This window comes from Amphiura filiformis, chromosome 3 (assembly GCF_039555335.1).
Source record: "Amphiura filiformis chromosome 3, Afil_fr2py, whole genome shotgun sequence".
NCBI lineage: Eukaryota > Metazoa > Echinodermata > Ophiuroidea > Amphilepidida > Amphiuridae > Amphiura > Amphiura filiformis.
The window spans coordinates 84906020-84928087 of record NC_092630.1 but is presented as its reverse complement, the minus strand read 5'-3'; the positions used below and the strand labels follow the sequence as shown (position 1 = coordinate 84928087).

The window sequence follows — 22068 nt, the reverse complement described above, 5'->3', positions numbered from 1 at the left end:
ACATCATAAAGAGCCAAAGGTTGAGATCACAATGGAGCAATGAGCCAAATAAATATATGTTCTATGTTGACCTTTGTTACCAATCCTTGTTACAAACAATCCATCCAACTTCATACAGTCCAACCTTCCTTATCCGGATGTCTCTTACATGGATCTCTCTCTCTCTCATCCGGCCAACTGACCATCGAAGGAAAACATCGAAAATGCCAGGACACCTATTTTCAAAGCATTTGACAAGCACTCGCTGTGTACATAACTGGGCTGTACTCAAATACCATGAAGTAATCAATCTCTTCTTGACCCATGTTTAACACTTTGGACATTCAATACAGAATTATATTATCCAAAAGGTGCACTTATCCGAGCCAATGTTGGGTCCATTATGGCCTCATAAAACAGGTTTGACTTGACATATCCTAAAAAGTATCAAGATTTTGTTCATATTGGGTAGTGTTTGAAGGAAAAGTTGAAATAGGCGTGCAAGTTCAGCAATTGTTGCTGTTTTAGGTAAAAACCCCGACTGACCAACCCATCCACCACTCAAGGGCAAGGCAACAACATTTTTGGTCATTTTTTGATTATTCAATTTACCTTCCATGGGATAAGATGAGATCTACAGCTTCATCCACTCTTTCCCTGAGAGTTTCTTCACTTGATAATAGTAGCAGGAGACGAGCTGGTGGTAATTCTAATAGCATACCAGTTATCTTGCTTGCAATAGACTGAAATAAACAAAACAATGCACATGTAAAATTTCCAACATGAACCATTTGTTAAGTGCTAAATATACATTCCAATTAGAAACAGATTTTAAAAATTAAATTTACCTTCAAGATCACTGACAGATTGATTTAATCTTTATATTCAAGATCACATATATTGTGAATATGATCAGTATCTTAATAATAATAGATTTATAAGTAGCCATTTGAGAAAAATTTGTTGAAATGCTTCGGTGCATGGATACTCTGGAATGTGATTCTCTTGTAGTCCAGTCAATCTAGCAAACATAATAGTCTGACCTGGACATAATTGTGACAGAAAGTTATTTGGTTGTAAATTTCTTTACAAAATCCCCTGATTAAAAATAAACCACACTTGATGCGATCAAGCAAAATCAGTCAGAACTCGAAATATTAAATTTTCAGTTTCTTATTAGATAGTAAAAAAGCATTTTCCAATCTGGATTTTGCAGAAAACCCCATTGAAATTGAACAACCAGTTCCAAAGATATGAGCAATCAAAAAGTTTCCATAACAATAGGAAACAAAAGGAAATATTTCCTTTAATCGGCTATATTTCAAAATCAATATTTCCGAGTTCCGACTGATTTTGCTTGATCAAATCACAAATGTTGATCAACTCACCGGCTGTAAAGCAAGAACCCTAGGGAATAGCCTCTCTCCTAGTGCTTGTTTGGACGGTGGTAAGGGTTCATAATCTGGTGCTCTATCATCAACTGGGCTGCTATCTCTAGGATAAAATGGTCTGGCTTCATATGACAGCTGATTACGATCTCTATCAAGACTTTGTGCCATGCGTCCACTCCCACCTGGCCTGTATGCGTCGGAATGACTGCGACGCTGACGTTCTCTTTCACGCTCTCGACTTCGCAGCCTTTGAATAAGACCTACAGGAATGAAAAGTAACATTTTTATTTTTACAGAAGTGATAAACAAAAGTTTGATTTTATCAGGAGGCAACGGAGAGTTCTTTTTTTAATTCCACTAAGCGCTGCAATTGTAACAAGTGCAAACACACACATATGTTACCCCTGGCAAACACAGGAAGCTACCAAACACTCTTACAGTTTTATTAGCCCAAGTCTGGACTGAACCTATTCTACTATCACTCAGTTTGTTTATACTAAATGTTTATGCTATTTGTACTGCCCAGCAATTATGGACATGTCCCCAGTCCCCCACTATTTCCTCACACGTGTCTCCCTAATTGGTTGTGTTTACAGGTTACAACAGCGCACACCCTCAACACTCACACATAATGTAATCAGATGTGTGTAATCATATTATCTTTTGTGCGCACTACTTACTATATTGTGGTCCTTTATGGTTGATCTGGGCTTCCCCTAGGTCTGGTAATTTCTCTGATGACATAAATGCTTCAGCTATTGCAGTATAGAAACTTCTTGCTACACCACTGCCTTCACCAGGTTCATCCTTAAAAGTAACTTTTACTCTTTGCACTGTCAGTGGTGGACCGTTGCCTGTGGTGGCGCTGCTACTGCGTCGCTGGTAGATGGAATTGAGTTGTCTTAAAGTTTGTACTATCAGTGCCTCACGCTTTCTCTCAACCTATCACAAAAATATTTCAAATATATATTTCATTCATTTGGAATAAACTGGAATACAATTTTGATGCAGTTTCCATTTGTTTGTTTAAACGGTTGCTCCATGTGGAGACATGCTCAATTGGAAGATGTTCTGCTTTCTCTTAACAATCCAACTAGAATATCTTAACGCATTATTTTTGATTTATGCAAACATGAAATGATAATTACTGATTTGAATCTTACATCTTTTATTCTAACATGTAGCATCAGATTATACTGTTACCTGCATAATTCAAGCCTAATAATCAGATTTTATGTATAAAAAGCCTTACCTCTAGAGAGATATCTCCATTTTTCTGGCTGTTCCTTAACTTTTCCATCTCTCTTCTAAAGCGAGTTTCCTTGACTTCAAACCCACGTAGCTCACTGAGAACAGACCCTGGTTCTGCACCTACATCTTCAAGGAACACTCTACCAAAGAGCTCAAGACAGAGGCGCCTAACGACCTAGTAAGGAATCAGCTGAGATCACAGGTCCAAGTAATCCACCTTCTCTTGGTCTGAAAGAAAATGAAGAATAGTGTAATGATTTTAAGTACTCTCGGCAACGTACACAACATTCTAATTTGATCTAGATTAAATGGTGCAAGTTGTCCTATTGTCCATCCAACCTAACACGGAGAGTTTGTTTTAGTATGGTTGTGCTCAAACCAATCCAATGTCTGACTGATCAATACCCAGATGCTATGACAGACAATATGATAACTTCTCACAGATCAGTGTCACATTTCTACAGACCTGAACGATCCAGCTTTTGAATTTGTTGTTTTTTAGCTGTATGCAATCAAAAATAGCCATTTTTTTTTAATGTTTGCAAATGTTGTCTGATTTTTAATAGATTGTTCAAGGTTTCTGTGATTTTTAGTGTTATTTAGTTTCTTCCAGGAAAACAATTTACAATCCAGACTTAGCAAGTCCAACCACCCGTAGAACGGTTTATTTTGTTGCCTATATGTGAATGCATTTTATTATTAGTGACTCATCACATCCAAAAAATGAGAAATCAAGATATCCATATTGTTTGAAAAAAATGGCATCAATGAAATTTTCTTGACATGTTGAATGTAGTTACAAAATTCCTAATCATTTTCTCCATATCCATATTTCCCAATCTTGACATAAGCTTTGGCAATTTCAGGTACCAGTTGATAAACAAATCAGTTGCAAATATCATTGCAAATCTGGTTAAAAGCTGAAATGGAAACAATGTTGAACATTATCACCAAAAATAATGATTCCATTTACAAATGAGAACTAATCCATTTCCACTATTCCACATTTTCAGGTCTAAGACATGAGTAATTCATTTTGTTCCAACCTAGTAATTTACCTTCTTGGTGGTGCATTCTTTGTAGCACTTGCCCTCCTCTTGCCTTCCCCAATCTGTCCAGCTTTCTCAGCAGAAGATCTTGTAGCACTATCTGTATTCATAGCTGACCCTTCACCTTCCCCCTCTCTGTCCCGTTCTTCAGACTGCCTTGATACAAGGGGTATAGGCAGGGTATCACTTTCAGCTAAAGAACCACCTTCTAATGGTGCTGGCTCACCCCTCTCTTGCCCTGCACTGGTGCCTGCTAATGCCTCTGCACTGGCACTTCCTTGTGTTAAGTCTAGACCAGCTCTCTCCCTAATAAAGAGGAGCGCTCAACAGACCCTGTAGTCCGTATCACACTGACTTCTTTAGCAGAAATAGTTGCTATAGCAGTTAACAGTTCTCGTGATTCAGCACTAGCATTGCTATCAGCATCACCACCGGATGAGGGATGCGTTATTGGAGCATCGTTACTACTACCGCTGCTATCTTGTATAACACTTGGTCCAGGTGCTGCTGAAATATCCATAGGTTCTGGTTCAGGTATAGGAGCACTTAGATGAGGATCTATGTTTTGCTGCTGACTGATGACAGATGATGACTGGGTAGTTGAGGTGCTAGCACCTGATGATTCACCTATTAATGAATCGCCTTCAGCTAGCTGAGATCCAGCAGGTGCTTGACTGCTGCCACTATCCAGGGTTTGTTCAGCTGGGACGGTAGACATACTAGCAAAACTTACTCCTGAAATGTAAAATCAGTACCAAAGTGAATAACACATTGATTGGAAATGAAATAATCATAACAATCCTGCCCTAATTGTACTGGGCAATTCCATTTAAAACCCTCGTGGAAAATTTCACTGCCATCTCAATTGCAGTTAACCCTATGGTCAATCGAGATGGAAATTTTTGAGGTTTATGTAAAATTCCAGCTGAAAATTGTTAAAATATATAAAATCCAGTTGAACTTTGCACAACGTGGTCTAAAATTAGACAATTTTGTTTGGAATTCCAAACTGTTGAATTTGATTAGAATTCCAAAATCTTCCACAACAGTAGAAGGGGTGTGGTTTCCATATGGAACAGAGCAATTAAAAAAGTGCTTTAATGAAAACTATTCTTTTTCACATCAATATCTGTAAGCTTTTCCTTTTGTTTAAAAATATCTGTGTAACCAAGCAAACTTGGACTACAATGTGTTTATAACATATTCACACCCTCCATGCTCAATTGAATTTGATGCATGACCCAAAATTGGTGTTACAAATAAACTATACTTGGAAATGCTAATGATTACAGGTACTTCCATTTCTTCATATGGCTTTTAACATAGACCGACCTTCTCTGTTAATATTAATGTTTGTCCCTCAGTAACCTCTTACCTGATGGGCCACTTGACCCTTCATTAGAAGTCATTGTTGCTACAGTATTAGCAGGAGCAGCACCTTCCACTGCATCACCATCATCCTGTTCCATCTCTTCACTGGCATCAGCAAACTGACCAGGACGTCTTATTGATAAGCTCATCTGAGTTGGTAACACTTCTAAATACTGGGTGTCCACATTAACAGATGTACTATGTGAACTGCTGGACTCATATGAAGAAGCAACAGGCTGCTGAGGCGTACCAAATAATTGTTCACGAGATGCACTCGGCTGTAATAGATGCGGTTTCTCAGCAAGAGGAAGAGCATCTACCAGAGGTGTGCTGACTGGATCAGGAGGAAGACACCCAAGGAATGTTGTTGAATCTGAGCGCACAAAAAATGGATGCCAATTGCGGCCTCCAGTTGACTGTGTTTCGTCTTCATTAACACTATCACCATCAGCAGCATTACTAGCTTCTGTTGCATCATCTTCAGTGTTATCATCACAATCATAATCTTGACCAACAGTCCACAATGAGTCTTTACCATGATCACCGTCAGGTTTGCTATCTGGATCAATGCTACGTAAGTAGTAAATAACAGCATCTAACACATAAGCAACATGCTTGAGTGCAGCAACATCCAAGACAGGTAACCATCCAGAGTGCTCTTGGTTATGAGATCGCATCAATGACAAAGCATAATTAAGGAAGTCCATCATAGCATTGTGTTCATCACTGCTACCATGTGCCTCTTGACGGCGATTCTCAATACTACGTAAGAAAGATGCCTCTTCTCTTGTAGCAGCCTCCCGTGCAGCTCCTCTTAGTCCACGCATGTATTGTGTATGCATGGGATGAGTTGGATGTGCTGGGTCTGTGATAGAGGCTAATGCTTTACCATATCTTAACTGAGCCTCTGTGCTGTTCATGATGCAAACTAACCAGTCCCAAGTTGATCGCAGACTGCCCTCTGCTAATGTCTGCAAAGAAAATCAAATAACATGGTATTCATCTCAAAGTAAAACATATATACTCTGATCAGCTTGTAATAGGCGGGACTCATAACTTTGTGGACTGATATAGAATGGTGCAGGTGTACACACAGCTGAGTGCAGCGATTACGCGAACTGCGTTATGTGTGTTGTGTGACTGATACGCGCTTTTGTGAATTTAAGCGTGCATAAGTTGAGGACTTTATCGACTCGCGCAGTAACAAAAACCCAAATAATTCTCATCTATTACGAGCTGATCATAGTATAGTGGCCAAATTTGTGTTGTATTCCTTCATGTGCCATATGTTGCAAGATGTTTACTGAGAAAATCAACTGCAGCTACCAACCCTACAAATTGTGTACCAATTTGTCTAAATACGAATGAACCTTTCAAACAAACATAAAAATATTGTCACGATACATTGTGTTAATGTAAAATTTCAGATCATGTGATATGACTAGATGGGATAAACTTAATTGGGGAGTCCTTATATCACCAAATAGATTCATCAGGTTTGTACGCAGATAGTATGAATAGATTTCTTGTAATACAAAAAGGAAACTCATGATTGAGAGTTTTGCCTGTCATTCATTTATTTAATTCTTCTTTATCCCTGGTAGCCTCTATAGTATCTCCGAGATTGCCCTGTATAAAAGAGCAGCTACATTCATTGATGATCAAAAATTGTAATTGTAATTATTCTGATGATGCCTATTGACTGTGATAGGTGAAACCATCAATCATGAGACAGTTTTGGTTTTGTTTCAAAGAAATCTATTCATATAAAAATTGGGTTAAGTAGTCTGTCTCTAGCACCTCAATTCTTTTATTTCAATCCTCAACTTTTAAAAATACTCCCAATGACTTACTTGTAGGCTTGTAATATCTTCTGGGGTAACATCTAGACTCTCTGATAAAGAAGACAAGCCACTATAATTGGGTAACATAGCTAGTAGGTCAGCAATCTGTCGTACTACAATACCATGTGATCTTGCTAGCCTACTTGCAGTGGTGGAATGAGCATGCTCATTTGTTGTATTGGTGGTGGTGCTATGCGGTGGCATATTACTGGCCGATGCTGTGATGGTTGTACGCCTCAGATTGGATGGATCAATGTAGATCAGACCACCTGATGGTGAACAATAAATGGTACAATATTATACAGGACAGATATTGAGACCAATAAAGCTGAAGTACAAGAGGAATGGTATGGGTTCTGTAAAGGAGATCCCAAGGGGATATGCCCAAAACTTTCATTTTCAAATATTTTTGGTCTTCAACTCATGAACTGCAAGACCTATGGAAATATAAATGTGTTTTTTTCCTTGACTCATTTCTTATCAGATCAATGTATAAAGATTAAGAAGTACACAGCAGGTTTTTAGTTAAATGGCTAAAACTGGAAAAACATGGCTCCTGCTATCACAGTTGCCTTAAATTTCTTGCTGTCACTGTACAAAAAAAGACAAGATAAATAAACAAAATGCAACAAAAAATATGACAAAATGTGTACCTCCTGTAGAAGCTGATGCTGCGATGGTAGCAGAGCTTTCAGCAGTACGTGTAGGCTGTGTCGTAGGCTGCTGGTTACGGAATGCCCAGTGCATTGGATGTGTGATAGGCTGGGTAGTATTGCGAGTACCTGATGAACCTCTACTGGTTCCAGGTCGTTCTAAGACATTACCAACAAATGCAGGTGCCTCTGAGTCATCTTCTTCCTCTATCTCATTCTCACTCTCTTCTTCCTCTTCTTCTGCATCATCAGCATTGGAAGACGACTCGTCTTCTGAGAAGAAAACAGCAACAGATCCACCTCCTAGGAGAGATAACGGATTGATCACTTATATTTAATTAGTAGGAAATATTTAGTATATGAGTGTGGTGTAATAAACTAGGCACTACCTTTAAGTCTACCTTCTAAAGTTCATAAAAGTTGGTTTTGTTAAATGTTGGGAAATTACTTTTGATTCAAAAATTGATTTGAAAAATGAAACAAGTGTGTTACTGTGTTACTGTTTAGTAGGCATACAAAATATGTTTGTTGCACCCTCCTAAGGTTATGTTTATGTGCCTGTTCTGCAAAGTATAATCCTTTTAATCTAATAGAAAGAGATAAATTGGAATAATACACTTTGTCAATCTGGCTTAGAATGCATGACAAGAAAATACAAGATTAAACTCATGTTACCACTACAGACACTTACCAGCATCAGAGCCAGCAGTACCAGCTGTGATGGCACTACGTCTTCCACTAACATTCTCTGGATCTGGGCTAGTGTTGTCTTGGTCCTGGTTGCTATGGTTACTCTCGCTGTCACTATCACTCTCAGCAAGAAGATCCAAGTCCATGTCACTCTCATTGGCCACTGCAAGGGAAAAGATGAGATAACTTACAATCAATATTATGAGAAATACATCAATTGTCTTTGCATCACATTTTTGAAATTAAATTTATAGTCCAAGCATTATCATGACAATTACAGTGAGTGTTCATTGGTATCTTGTGTCAACAAATGTCACTTTCACCGTGTGAAGTACTAGATGGCCCAAAATACACGCAAATTCATTATGACCTGAATTGGTGAGCCAATCAAACTTCACTTCCAAAGTTAACAGGGCTAATACTTCACAGCAGTTAAATTAAAGAAGTATATTGATTACAATACATAGAAGTATGGTGTCCTACGGTTACGGCATTCAATTCAAGTTCATAAGGTTGTGGGTTTGTTGTAGGTTCAGGGCCAACATCTTGTGTCCTTGGGCAACACACTACACTACATCTCACTTGCCCCACTTCACTAAGTGTAACATGGTGAGCTGTTAGGAGGTAGTCATACTGTGCGCATGTTCATAGGCAGCCATGTGATATCCTAGTGGCAGTGGAATAGCGCTTTGGTAACAGTGCTTTGGTTCAAAAGGCATGTTATATTGCCTACATTATTTTATTTATTAATTTTATGTCGTACAAGTCACATGTATCTTTGTTCTTTGATGGTATGTGTGTTGCTTGTCTTTTGCATGAATCACATACCTTCATCATCCTGATGGTCTTCTCTATTCTCCTGATTGCCTTGGTTGTCATTTTGATCTCCTTGTTCTTGACTACGCATTTCATGTTGCACTTCCATCACATCCCCAACAACAATATCCATCTGGAAAAATCATGTCAAATTATGTTTTATTTATGAATACATGCTATGCATGGCATTTAATTACAATTTATCATTTGTATCCAAGATCTGCATTTGGGATATATGACTTTGCATCATTTTTTATTTTTGAAGGGGATTATGAGTTTATGACAAATTAAAATATTTTGTTTTAGAGCCCAAAATATTCCTTGGGACTATGATTCCAAAAGCAAAACATAAAAATTTTTCACATACCCTTTACAGAACTACTGTGGGTCATTGACCTCTTCAGTGAATATTTGCAAGTTATGGAATCACCCTTATGCAATGTGAAAAAAATTAACTACAAATAATTTATACTTTAGCCATACCAACAAACTGGGTCATCCCCAGTTTTGGGACAAATGTGGGTAAACCCTCCCTTTTACACTGACTGTAATATGTATCGTGTAAGTGATTCATCTGCTTACCTCCTCCCCATCAGCTACCACCACCTCATGTTCCTCTTCCTCCTCTACAATACGACGACGACTATGATGATGCTGACGACTAGATCTCATAGAACTCATGTTACGTGAAGTACCAGTGGCTCCTCTATGTGATGTATTTGATGCTGACCGCACTGGAAGGGGCTCAGTAAAGAAGAGTTCCTCGCTTCCCTGTTATAGACGATAGCAAAGGCATACAAAGTTATAAGACATGCAATATATCACCAGTTTGTTAACACATGCAAAATATGAACTTTGAAACCCTCTCTCTCTGTCTTGTCAGATGGGTACTACTGTTGTCCTCCATCCCTATCTATTGCTATGTATAATGTAGCAGCTGCCTGCCACACATCCACTTGTCCATTTCTTTATATCATCAGTCCAGAAACAACATCATGAAACCCATACATTACATTGCATTGGATTTTTTGGATGTGCTGTTCCTTAAGGGCTGGGGTATGAACGCTTGGACAGTATTTATTCTAGACATTAGAGCACATCAGACATATCGAATTGCATTCTGAATACGAAGAATGTCCTTCTGATATCAAATAATTTTGATTTTTGAAATTGCAATGTAATACACATTTTATGGCAAATCATTAAAATTGATATTTTGATATTTAACAGTACTAAAGTAAACTTTATAAATCTGATGATTTATACTTAAAGTGTATATAGGTGTGATGAAAAGCCGACGATCAATTGAAAAATTTGACCTTTCGTATTGAAGATATGGATTTTTTTCCCCAAAACACCAAAAAAAATTTAGGGCTTTTTGGGAAAAAAATCCATATCTTCAATATGAAAGGTCAAAATTTTCAATTGATCGTCGGCTTTTCCTCCCAGCTACATACACTTTAAGAATATATCATTAGATTTATAAAATTTACTTCGAGGACTGTTATATATCAAAATTTGAAAAATATCAATTTTTATAATTTGTCATAAAATTTGTATTATATCGTGATTTTAAAAAAATGAAAATTATTTGATATCAGATATACATGCTTCGTATTCAGAATGCAATTCGATACGTCTGAGGTGCTCTCATGTCCCCTAAAAAATACTGTCGAAACGCTCAAAACGCTCATTCCAGATCCCTTAAGGGTACACAATGTATTGTTGGTCGAAGCAGCCAAGAACTCGGTTTTCATTATCTAAATCAATATACTATTGAAAAATAACACTTTGATGTTTTGCAAAAGTTCAGTCTACAAATCATATACTTTGAAAACTTGCTTGATTTATTGTTGTTAACGAGATATGTACATTTTACAAAAGTGTTGTTGTTTCAGCCCTCTTTACAACATAACTCAAGAACCACAGGACCTACTAAAGTATATATGTGATATTTGAATACTTCTACACGCTTGCTATGAGATGATCCATGCAATTTTTGCCAAATCTTACTACCATTCGCAAGATGCTGCATACTACCAAATCGCAACAGTTTAAAATAGTTGCTAACCTTAAACAAGCTCTGGCACTTGAACCTGCATCAGTTTACTTAAACATTATAACACACCACATAGTTAACACTACAAATCTTGACCCCTTCATGTCGTTTCTTTCTCACCTGTATGGCATCAGTATGACTGTTGAGTGGCAAGAAGTGTTGAGTTGGTCTGGCTACACCCATACGTACTGGGGCAATCAATGATTCTGCTATCTCACACAACTCAGGAATGGATTGGTGTATCAAAGCTTTGAACACACGCTTGCATCGTAAAACTGCCTCAGAACTGCAAAAAGCCAAAGAGTAATACTAATGATACAATATTCAATTCAATATGAAGAATGGAAATTTTTACTGGGTATATTGTGCAAACTAGTGAACCAATACATCATGTTACAAATAATAATTTGTGTAAGATGACACCAAATATAGCTAATTCTTGCAACTTACGTCCATTTCTTGCCAGGTGCCATCTCTACACCCAGCACAACATAAACACGGGCAACAGATCTGACAAAACGACGGGCCACATCAACAGCTTGGGTCTTTCTTTCTTCACTACCAGCATTTCTTATACGTCGAATCAGAGTTAACAGGAGGGTATCTAGGTCCTGTAAAATAACATTCAAACAATCACACTCTATTTCAATACTCAACATTTTGCACCAATTTAATTCAATCAAGTTTGATGCTGTAGCGACAAATATTTGACACCGATTGTGTGCACTTTCCTTCCAGGTGGAACTTGATCTTAAACAAATGTATTGTAAAAAGAACAAAATCACTACTGATCACAGAATTTATATTTTCAATGAAGAATAGAGAAAAAAACATTATTATAAGATGGGATGTAAGCAGCCATTGAAAAAAAAGCTGAAACGGTGCAAGTAAAGCGAGCAAGCCGAACGCTTGATCGGAGCACTATCTTTTTAGTGAATGCTAAGAAATGGGGAATAAGTGATGAGGGTATCACCCCCCCCCCCTCCCCCCCCCCTTTTTTTATGATGAAATATCATCATCTTCTGATTCTGGATCCGGATCCAGGAAAAAACGGGGGAAAAATCCCAGACAATTTACATTCCTGAGACTTACAGAACTTTGACACTTGACAACCAGTGTATGTGTGAACCAATCCAACCTGAGAGTAGCTGATTGTCCTTTGAGATAGACTTCATCCTCTCCCATTGGTGTGTGGCTTACATTAGGTCCACCAGGACATTCACTGCAACAAAACATACATAAAGTGTTGAAAGCAAGAACGAGTGTGCGTGAAGCATATCGAACACTCCACAGAAATGAGGTGAATCAAGCAAATAGATGGAAAAGGTACATTAATGGTACATCTATGACAATGCTCATCCACAACTAGCAGTACTCACCTTTTATTGTCACCATTTTTCAACATGGCTTCCACTGCTTGCCAGTCTTGCAGCATACAGTTGAGTGCATGTCGACAGAAGCGAGGTGGTTCCAGATTATGATCAGGTATCTCAGATTCACCTGGTAATATGGTAAAAACAATGTAAAGTTCATTGTAATTGTAATGCATTGCTGCCATTTTTGTTTCGTTTAATCTTTCTAGTTACCGTGACATAAATCCTTTTTATATTGCAATCATAGTAATATTGACATCTTAAAGCAACACTGATGCCATACCAGCAAATCACATGTTTCCTTATCTTGAGAGATTTCCAGCATTTGTCATGTCAAATGTTTGATAGAGCCATATTTATGAAAAGTATTTGCACCACTTTGACGTCGACACATCCTTAAAATCAACATCCTTTAATATCAAACTACTTTGTTGAGTATTTAGTCATCTACATTTGTAACTAACTTTAAGTATTCAAACCATTTACTAACAAATTTTGCAGGACCAATTCATACAATCTATTGATGAATTAAATTGCAAATAATTAAGGGGTACTACACCCATTGATTTTTTTTTGCATTTTTTGCATTTTGTGAAGAAATTACAAAAAAAATTGGACAAAGTGGTATGCAAAATGAAGGGCAAATCTTCTCGTTTTATTGGTGGTATCGGTATCAATGTAGCTTACATGCTTTTACAGATAGAAGCCAAAAGGAGGTACATCACTGATGATTTAAATTCACTTCATTTTGGAAAGCTTACTATCAACGGATTTCGTTAAAATTTTGGATATGTGTTGCTAACACATTAGGGAAATAAAGTTGATATGTAAAATGGGAATAAGTGGTTCCTGATTTCTTTTATGACTTCATGAACTTGGTGCTCCACAACTATCAAAAAGGAACTGGTTAAAATGCTTCTATTTTCAATGTTGAGCTATATTTTGCATTTTTAACTTGCGTACATTATTGCACTGAAACTTAATTAAGCCATAGGTAACAGGTTACAACAACCATACTACAGCAATGATGAAAAAAATTGTATTTCTTGTCACCTATACAACCATATTGGGTAGTTTTCCGTAAGCTTAAGTTTTGTGATTTTGGTAACTATTTTATATTTATTTGTGAAATCCGTCTCAACTAGGCATTCTAAATTGTACTCACCATTTCCATCCCAAGGTATATTAGTATATCCACCATGCACTTCTCGATATATATCCAGTTAAAGACAGAATATCAAAATTATGCCTCATATGATATCACAGACTCTCACATGTGTATTCAAAATTGATGCTTAAATTTGACCTGAACCAATGGACCTATAACCTGACATACGGTGACCTAATAGCCTTTTCTTCTCCTAACAACTAATGACTATGCACCCATTGTATAAGTGTTTATTTAATTTATTCAGTGTTATATCATGGTAGGTATTTTGCATGCACCACTATAGATTTTCTATAGAGAGTATAACAAAGGATTTAATGTATTCTATTCATGTACCCTACTTGAACATTTTCAAAAGAATAAATTATGGTTTGTTATGAAACACAGATCTGAGTTACTAGGTTACAGTAAACAAAAAATATATAGGGCTAAAATGACTTACTAAAATTGTTGAAATTCACTTTATATGTAGATATATTTTATAAGTTCAGGACATGAGGTGATAAACATATATATGTACTTAATAAATTTGCAAGAAAAAAAAGAAGAGGGGTACTGATGAAAATCGGGGTATTATATCGCCTTAAGCTAATAAATTTAGCTGGTAATTTCTGTAATCTTTCAAGGAAGGCTTTAAACAAATTGGAGTGGGAAAGTTGTGGGAAAATAATTCATGAAATATTGCTGATTTTGTCACAAGTTATGTGAGAAGAAGTTACCTGCATCTGTGTTTTTACGCGATAGTCTGTTACGAGATTGTCCTACATGGCGCTGTTCATTTGTCTGTCTGGCCACTGTCTGCACTAGGAACAACAGTATGTGCTCACCACTGTAACAAAATAGAATGGCAAGTTATTTTATAATTATTACAACTCTCAATTGAGAGAGGAAACTATAAATATTTATAAGATTTACTTACAATGTTAATCTAGGGCAATGTGCATCCATGACCAGAATAATACCACAAGATGCATGAAAGCACTATTACAATTTGGTCAAAAGTTACACGGAAACAGTCCTTTTGCAAATAAACAAAATATAAGCCAAGACTCTAAACAAATGCACACAACAAGCATCATTTACTTCAAAAGTTTAAACAAAGTGTCACTCTCTACATTATTATAGTTAACTTTATTATCTCAGTCAATATAACCATTATAAGTGAGTATGCAACACTTACCGACTATTAGGAACTTTGACCAAGTCTGTTTCATGAATGAGTCTATCCAACAGCTCCATACGTGCAGTATTGGCTCCAGCTATGAGGGCTTTACATTCACACTTCTCCCAACAGTCACAGTATGCATGGGGTGCAGTATGCTTCAATCTGACAAGTAAGAAATCAAGAGATATCAATTATAACACTTGATACTATTCAATGTTTATTTATCAGGATAATCTTGATGATAAAAAGAGTAGCTTTCATCCTGTACTTACTTGTAAAAGTACCAAGTGAACCCAACTCACTTTTATACCTACTCAGCCTTTACTCATTTTCATAATCAATTGTCCAAATCTTCATAGTTATGTAACCATGGACACTGCAGTCCCTCTGAGTGTAGTTGTAATTGACCTTCTTCATTAACACATACAATTTTGTACACAATTGACTTGATCTGGCTGCTAAAAAAATATGAGCATGAAAATTGTTGCTTACTTGCAATCATGTCCCTTGTGACAGACTTTGGCACATTCTGTACAGCAGCATAGAGCTCCAGTCAGTCCACAGGTACGGCATTCAAATATATCCTGCACAAAGACAAGCAACAGCTTATATGATTACATCAATTCAAAGGCTACATGACTGGTGACACAAAGGGATAACAATGTCTCATTTACAGATGAAGAATATGCAAAATACTTGTATCAGTATTGCAGTTAAAATAACATACTCTGACAAAATTAAATTATAATCTCACCATTCTTTTCAAGCATACTCTTTGCTTGTTCAAAGTAATACCCGCTCAACGAATAGTATGCAAATTTTGAGATTTTGAGAAGAGATACAGCTTCCGATTTTACACATTTCCCCCCTCAACAAGCAACAGAGCAGAATCAGCCTTTCTCAGTCCAATTATATACCACTGAGCTTATTTTTTATCAATTGTAATATATTATATTACAACAAGTGTCTCACCTGTTTGGTGTGTTCTGTGCCAGTCCATGTGAAGCTACACGTGTCATTAAAACATAACACATAGAGTGGTGATGCATCAGGCTCACTACCGGGTGGATAGATGGTTAGGGTTAATTAAGATTACGAGTGTCTCACCTGTTTGGTGTGTTCTGTGCCAGTCCATGTGAAGCTACATGAGTCATTAAAACATAACACATAGAGTGGTGATGCATCAGGCTCACTACCGGGTGGATAGATGGTTAGGGTTAATTAAGATTACGAGTGTCTCACCTGTTTGGTGTGTTCTGTGCCAGTCCATGTGAAACTACATGTGTCATTAAAACATAACACATAGAGTGGTGATGCATCAGGCTCACTATCAGGTGGATAGATGGTTCTCTTGAATAGCTTGTCATCAAACTCTGCTCTGGCAAATGTTGACTCTCCTGTAGCCTGGGATTCTACTGGTCTTTGTCCTGCTGCTAGCTGAGTTATAGTGTCAAATAGGGTGAGTGCACCAGGATAGGCACGACCTGTTACTGCAGCCATAAATGGAGTATCACCTTGGGCATCCCTGCATGGCAAGATAGAAAAGTAACAGATAGGTTAAATTTTCTAAACACATACATTTTCATAAAAATATCATTTACGATTCATGTTATTCCATCAAGCCATTGAACATGGCAAAAAGTTCTCCCCTGCAGGGCCTTTATCATATACATGAACATTTTGGTGATATGTATTGATTTAATTTCTCTCTCAAAGGTGATACAAAGATTTTATCCTATAAGAGAGGTATCCATCAAAATTTAAATTATATAATACCAATTAAGCATAATACCCAAAATGCAATGGCTTTGTGGAGCTACGGGGTTTGCTATATTTGGCTGCACTTGAGCTAGTATTAATATGCTAGTGACTAATTGATATACATACCTTGCAGACAGCAGTTCTCCTAGATGTGGTGCTAGAGCAGGAGCCTCACATAATAGTCTTAGTATACTATGTGCATTACTCTTCCTCTCCTCTGGTGTGAGTACAACAGGCACCAATGGTACTGAGGCCATAGAGGATGCATTGCTGGCTATGGAGCTTGTTGAACCTGCCGTGGCACCAGCGCTATTCAAACTGTTATTTTCATCATCTTGCTCTGTAAATAGGAAATTAGTAACAGGTGTATTACATATGATAAATAAATTAAAATGATTGTATCACAAGGACTTCATACTGAAATAACACTTTGCTGTAATTTGTTCACTGAAAAGTGTCACAATCTGACAACATCAGACCACAGGAAACCATCTGAAATAAAGAATTACACTCATCATGAGTTTGCCCTGTATCAAAGCACACTATTGTTGACATCTACTTACACTTCAATCATACTTGCTTTATTATATTTCCTTATGCTATTTGCTTTTTATTCCTTATTTTGCATCTATCTCAATTTCACAATTACCAGCGTTCATCTGATGGGATCTGATCATGTCACATTTACAGGTGCATGTTTTTTTTTATTCTCCGAATGAAAATAGGCAAAACTGGTGGTAATCGCATCTATACATTGGTTCACCTCAAATTCGGTTGTGACGCAAGTGCACATTTCCCTGGGCTTAATATCGAAACATGCACGTAAATTTAATCATGCAGAGTGTACACATGTGTACAAGGGAGGCTTGACGACATGCTTGCAGTGCAACTTCGGAAAGGCATTGCGTCACTACCTAACTTGAGGTGAATCAAACAACAGCAATTTATTGAATTTCCTGTGCAAACTTATCTTTGGTATGATAACAAAATCCAAAAGCATTGTCATGTAAGTAACTTACCACCATATATTCCAATTTCAGGAGGCCAACTTAATGTAGGTATAGCACTTGGTACAGGAGGTGGTGATGTATCACGTAACTCTTCTGCTGATAGACCACTGCTGGCTGCTCTAGCTGCACGCGCTGCACTGGCTGCTCTACCCATCATCTCACGTAGACTCATACTGAAAGAGACAAATAACATAAATGAAGTGACTTTAATGCAAAATATTCCGTTGATTTGCTGCAGGGAATGTTACAGAGACTGTCCTGGCTATTACTATATTACAAATCTCAATGCTAACTTATAAAGCTGTGATATATACAAACATGGTTTTATTTTACAAAATGTAACTTTTGCTATTTTATGTACTTACAAGTTATAACTATTTATTCATGTGCAGGATGAGTGGGCACTTCTGTGTTTGGACTTTTAGCCCATTCACTCATCAATATTATCAATTTCAGACTTCAGTTTAACTTGTAGTTCGGCGGTCATTAGCATACTTCTTGAACAAATAAGTTTACCATGGCTCTTTTGGTTATTAAAGTACAGTGAATAAAAAAATATGTATCATGATGTAGACATTGATTCATTATTTGATATGGTATTGATAGTCTATTGTTCATGTTGCATCCCTTACCTTCTAGCTGCACTACTGCTTCCACTGCTAGCCATGGCTGCACCTGCTATAGCATTGCTTAATGTATGCAGAGCATTACGGAATATCTGAGCTCTACTGCTTAATGACTCTGATGATAAACTGCCAACACCAGACGATTCTGTGGGGTTTGGAAGCAAATGTGTTAGATCATTCAATTATGATATTGAATAGACTTTAACCATAACTTCATCACTACCAAAGATCATGTCAATTGTCTAAGTTCAAAGAGAAGATCAAAAACTGACTGGGATTGTTCAAGTGTTAACAGGAATTGTCTCAATGCTCAGTCATGACCAAACTTGCTAATGACTCCAATAGAGATTCACATGCCTATGAATGTTCATCAACAATTTCAGATTAATTAATTGCAGGACTGATAGAGTGACCAGATGGAATCCAAAAATATGAGTGACTAATAACTATTCAGTATAATATGATCATTAAATAACCATTTGCACAAACAGATTGCACACAAATGTGTGAAACATTTCTTCTTTTTTAATTCTAGAACAATTTTAACTTGGGGAAAAACACAAAGTTTGTATTTTTTTCTCCTTACCACTAGATGGAGCAGCAGGTAGTTCTGAGTTGGATGTGGGACAACACATTGATATACAAGCATGGAATATGTTCCTATTCCCATCGCATCTTTCACCAAGTACACCTGATAACTTTTGCTCTTTGATCACCAAACCTGTCAAGTAAAACAAGATGGATTACAACAATGGAAGTTAAGTTTATGGTTTTAATTAAGCAGTAACTAGAAACAAAATTCATACTTCTAGTCCAATAAAACAGCACTTACTGTGGACGTTTTGAAATCTGTCAGATTTCTTTATCAACACTGATGTTGTTGTGATGACCTTCTGTGTACAACTCGTACAACTTGTTGTTGCTAAGCTATATATTATTAACAACGACAGCTTTTAAATGACCCGGTTTCACTTACTTGTTTCAAGTTCCAAGTTGCTAAGGAAATGAGAGACAGCTTCATAATCACATCGTAGTATATGTGGCATCAAGGCTTGAGCCTGAATAAACAATAATGAGATGTAGCATTAACAAATCTATTGCTAAGGAAATGAGAGACAGCTTCATAATCACATCGTAGTATATGTGGCATCAAGGCTTGAGCCTGAATAAACAATAATGAGATGTAGCATTAACAAATCTATTGCTAAGGAAATGAGAGACAGCTTCATAATCACATCGTAGTATATGTGGCATCAAGGCTTGAGCCTGAATAAACAATAATGAGATATTACAACATTGGGTACATATACACATATCTTGCAGTGTATCATGACAAAGAATGGACATACTATTTGGCAACACATAGTAAGTATCTGATAAATATTAAAGATATTTTTTTTTATTTCTCCCATGGTTGAGTTAAGCGCTGGTGATCGGTCATTGTGTACAAGTGCCGAGGTCGCCTCCCCTTCTATGCGCCGACAACCAATGGATCAACCGTCTTGTTTCAAGACCATTGATCAGCCAGAGTGTTCGCTTAAATCTCCTGTGTGTTTACGCGATACGCACAGCCCAGACCCCGTAAGAATCAAAAAATTAACTTCAAGTGATAAAGGAAATTGGTTTGTATACGTGCTAGAAAGAGTGCAGCCTGAAGACACCAATTATCATTCTATTTCAAGCTTTAGCCGATAAATCCCAGCAGTTCATTATTTGATGTCCATTAGTGACAAACCAAAGATTTACCATAGCCTTGCACACAGGGTAATTTTGAGTTAATACTCTTTGGGTCAAATTTCTATGGTGATACTGAATGTCACACATTGCTGGGGCCTATTGTGAAAAGACTGACTTACCTCTAGTGCCATAACAATCACAGCTACCTTGTTCTTGAGATTACTACTCAGTGATATATGATTGAGATAATAAGTGCCTAGATCTAGACATCTAGCTGGACGTAGGTCTAGCCATACTGGGTCACGGATAAAAAGACTTGACTTACCTCCAGTGCCATAACAATAACAGCTACCTTGTTCTTGAGATTACTACTCAGTGATATATGATTGAGATAATAAGTGCCTAGATCGAGACATCTAGCTGGACGTAGGTCTAGCCAAACTGGGTCACGGATAAAAAGACTTGACTTACCTCCAGTGCCATAACAATAACAGCTACCTTGTTCTTGAGATTACTACTTAGTGATATATGATTGAGATAATAAGTGCCTAGATCTAGACATCTAGCTGGACGTAGGTCTAGCCAAACTGGGTCACGGATAAAAAGACTTGACTTACCTCCAGTGCCATAACAATAACAGCTACCTTGTTCTTGAGATTACTACTTAGTGATATATGATTGAGATAATAAGTGCCTAGATCTAGACATCTAGCTGGACGTAGGTCTAGCCAAACTGGGTCACGGATAAAAAGACTTGACTTACCTCCAGTGCCATAACAATAACAGCTACCTTGTTCTTGAGATTACTACTTAGTGATATATGATTGAGATAATAAGTGCCTAGATCGAGACATCGAGCTGGACGTGAGGTCTAGCCACACTGGGTCACGGATAAAAAGACTTGACTTACCTCTAGTGCCATAACAATAACAGCTACCTTGTTCTTGAGATTACTACTCAGTGATATATGATTGAGATAATAGTGTGCCTAGATCGAGACATCTAGCTGGACGTAGGTCTAGCCAAACTGGGTCACGGATAAAAAGACTTGACTTACCTCTAGTGCCATAACAATAACAGCTACCTTGTTCTTGAGATTACTACTCAGTGATATATGATTGAGATAATAAGTGCCTAGATCTAGACATCTAGCTGGACGTAGGTCTAGCCATACTGGGTCACAGATAAAAAGACTTGACTTACCTCCAGTGCCATAACAATAACAGCTACCTTGTTCTTGAGATTACTACTTAGTGATATATGATTGAGATAATAAGTGCCTAGATCGAGACATCGAGCTGGACGTAGGTCTAGCCACACTGGGTCACGGATAAAAAGACTTGACTTACCTCTAGTGCCATAACAATAACAGCTACCTTGTTCTTGAGATTACTACTCAGTGATATATGATTGAGATAATAAGTGCCTAGATCTAGACATCTAGCTGGACGTAGGTCTAGCCACACTGGGTCACGGATAAAAAGACTTGACTTACCTCTAGTGCCATAACAATAACAGCTACCTTGTTCTTGAGATTACTACTCAGTGATATATGATTGAGATAATAAGTGCCTAGATCTAGACATCTAGCTGGACGTAGGTCTAGCCATACTGGGTCACGGATAAAAAGACTTGACTTACCTCCAGTGCCATAACAATCACAGCTACCTTGTTCTTGAGATTACTACTCAGTGATATATGATTGAGATAATAAGTGCCTAGATCTAGACATCTAGCTGGACGTAGGTCTAGCCATACTGGGTCACGGATGCCACCTGTAGCATTCTTGGTCAGGGGATACATGGTACCATTGCCATCTTGAAGTAGCATTACAGCATCCTGAAATGAAGCATTTGAGTAGGTAGGGTTGAGTCATTCTCTTACTCTTAGTACAATGATATTCACCAGGGGTGGAGTCAAGCTCAGACACACATGGACACACACCCCAACTCATATTCAGTAGCAACAATGGAGTCTTCGATTGCACAGGAAACTGAGGACTGACATTTCACATTGAAACCATGGACATTTATACACATATCTCATGAAATCTGATAATCAATCGCCACACTTTGGACACGATATCATAAGTCAAATGGGGGTCCATAAACTAAATTCTTTTTGAAGGTGTGTAAGCACCCTCTGAAATACGTCTTGTAACTGTGGATGTCTATGGTGTTTGTGT

At 37.4% G+C, this 22068-nt stretch overlaps 1 protein-coding gene across 1 annotated transcript in view; it reads right to left on the bottom strand.

Annotated features, from left to right (window-relative positions):
- The window catches only part of LOC140147563 (E3 ubiquitin-protein ligase UBR5-like), a 50660-nt gene that overhangs the window by 4756 nt on the left and 23836 nt on the right, over positions 1-22068 (bottom strand). Inside the window, 28 exon segments of the mRNA XM_072169344.1 lie at positions 592-722; positions 1368-1630; positions 2051-2312; positions 2623-2790; positions 2792-2849; positions 3680-3822; positions 3966-4405; positions 5046-6012; positions 6895-7154; positions 7539-7841; positions 8230-8391; positions 9057-9177; positions 9627-9815; positions 11224-11389; positions 11554-11714; positions 12196-12325; positions 12483-12603; positions 14364-14473; positions 14825-14971; positions 15302-15393; positions 15782-15889; positions 16040-16334; positions 16697-16910; positions 17590-17753; positions 18213-18351; positions 18793-18927; positions 19183-19264; positions 21525-21722. Of these exon segments, the coding sequence (XP_072025445.1) occupies positions 592-722; positions 1368-1630; positions 2051-2312; positions 2623-2790; positions 2792-2849; positions 3680-3822; positions 3966-4405; positions 5046-6012; positions 6895-7154; positions 7539-7841; positions 8230-8391; positions 9057-9177; positions 9627-9815; positions 11224-11389; positions 11554-11714; positions 12196-12325; positions 12483-12603; positions 14364-14473; positions 14825-14971; positions 15302-15393; positions 15782-15889; positions 16040-16334; positions 16697-16910; positions 17590-17753; positions 18213-18351; positions 18793-18927; positions 19183-19264; positions 21525-21722 (5729 nt within the window).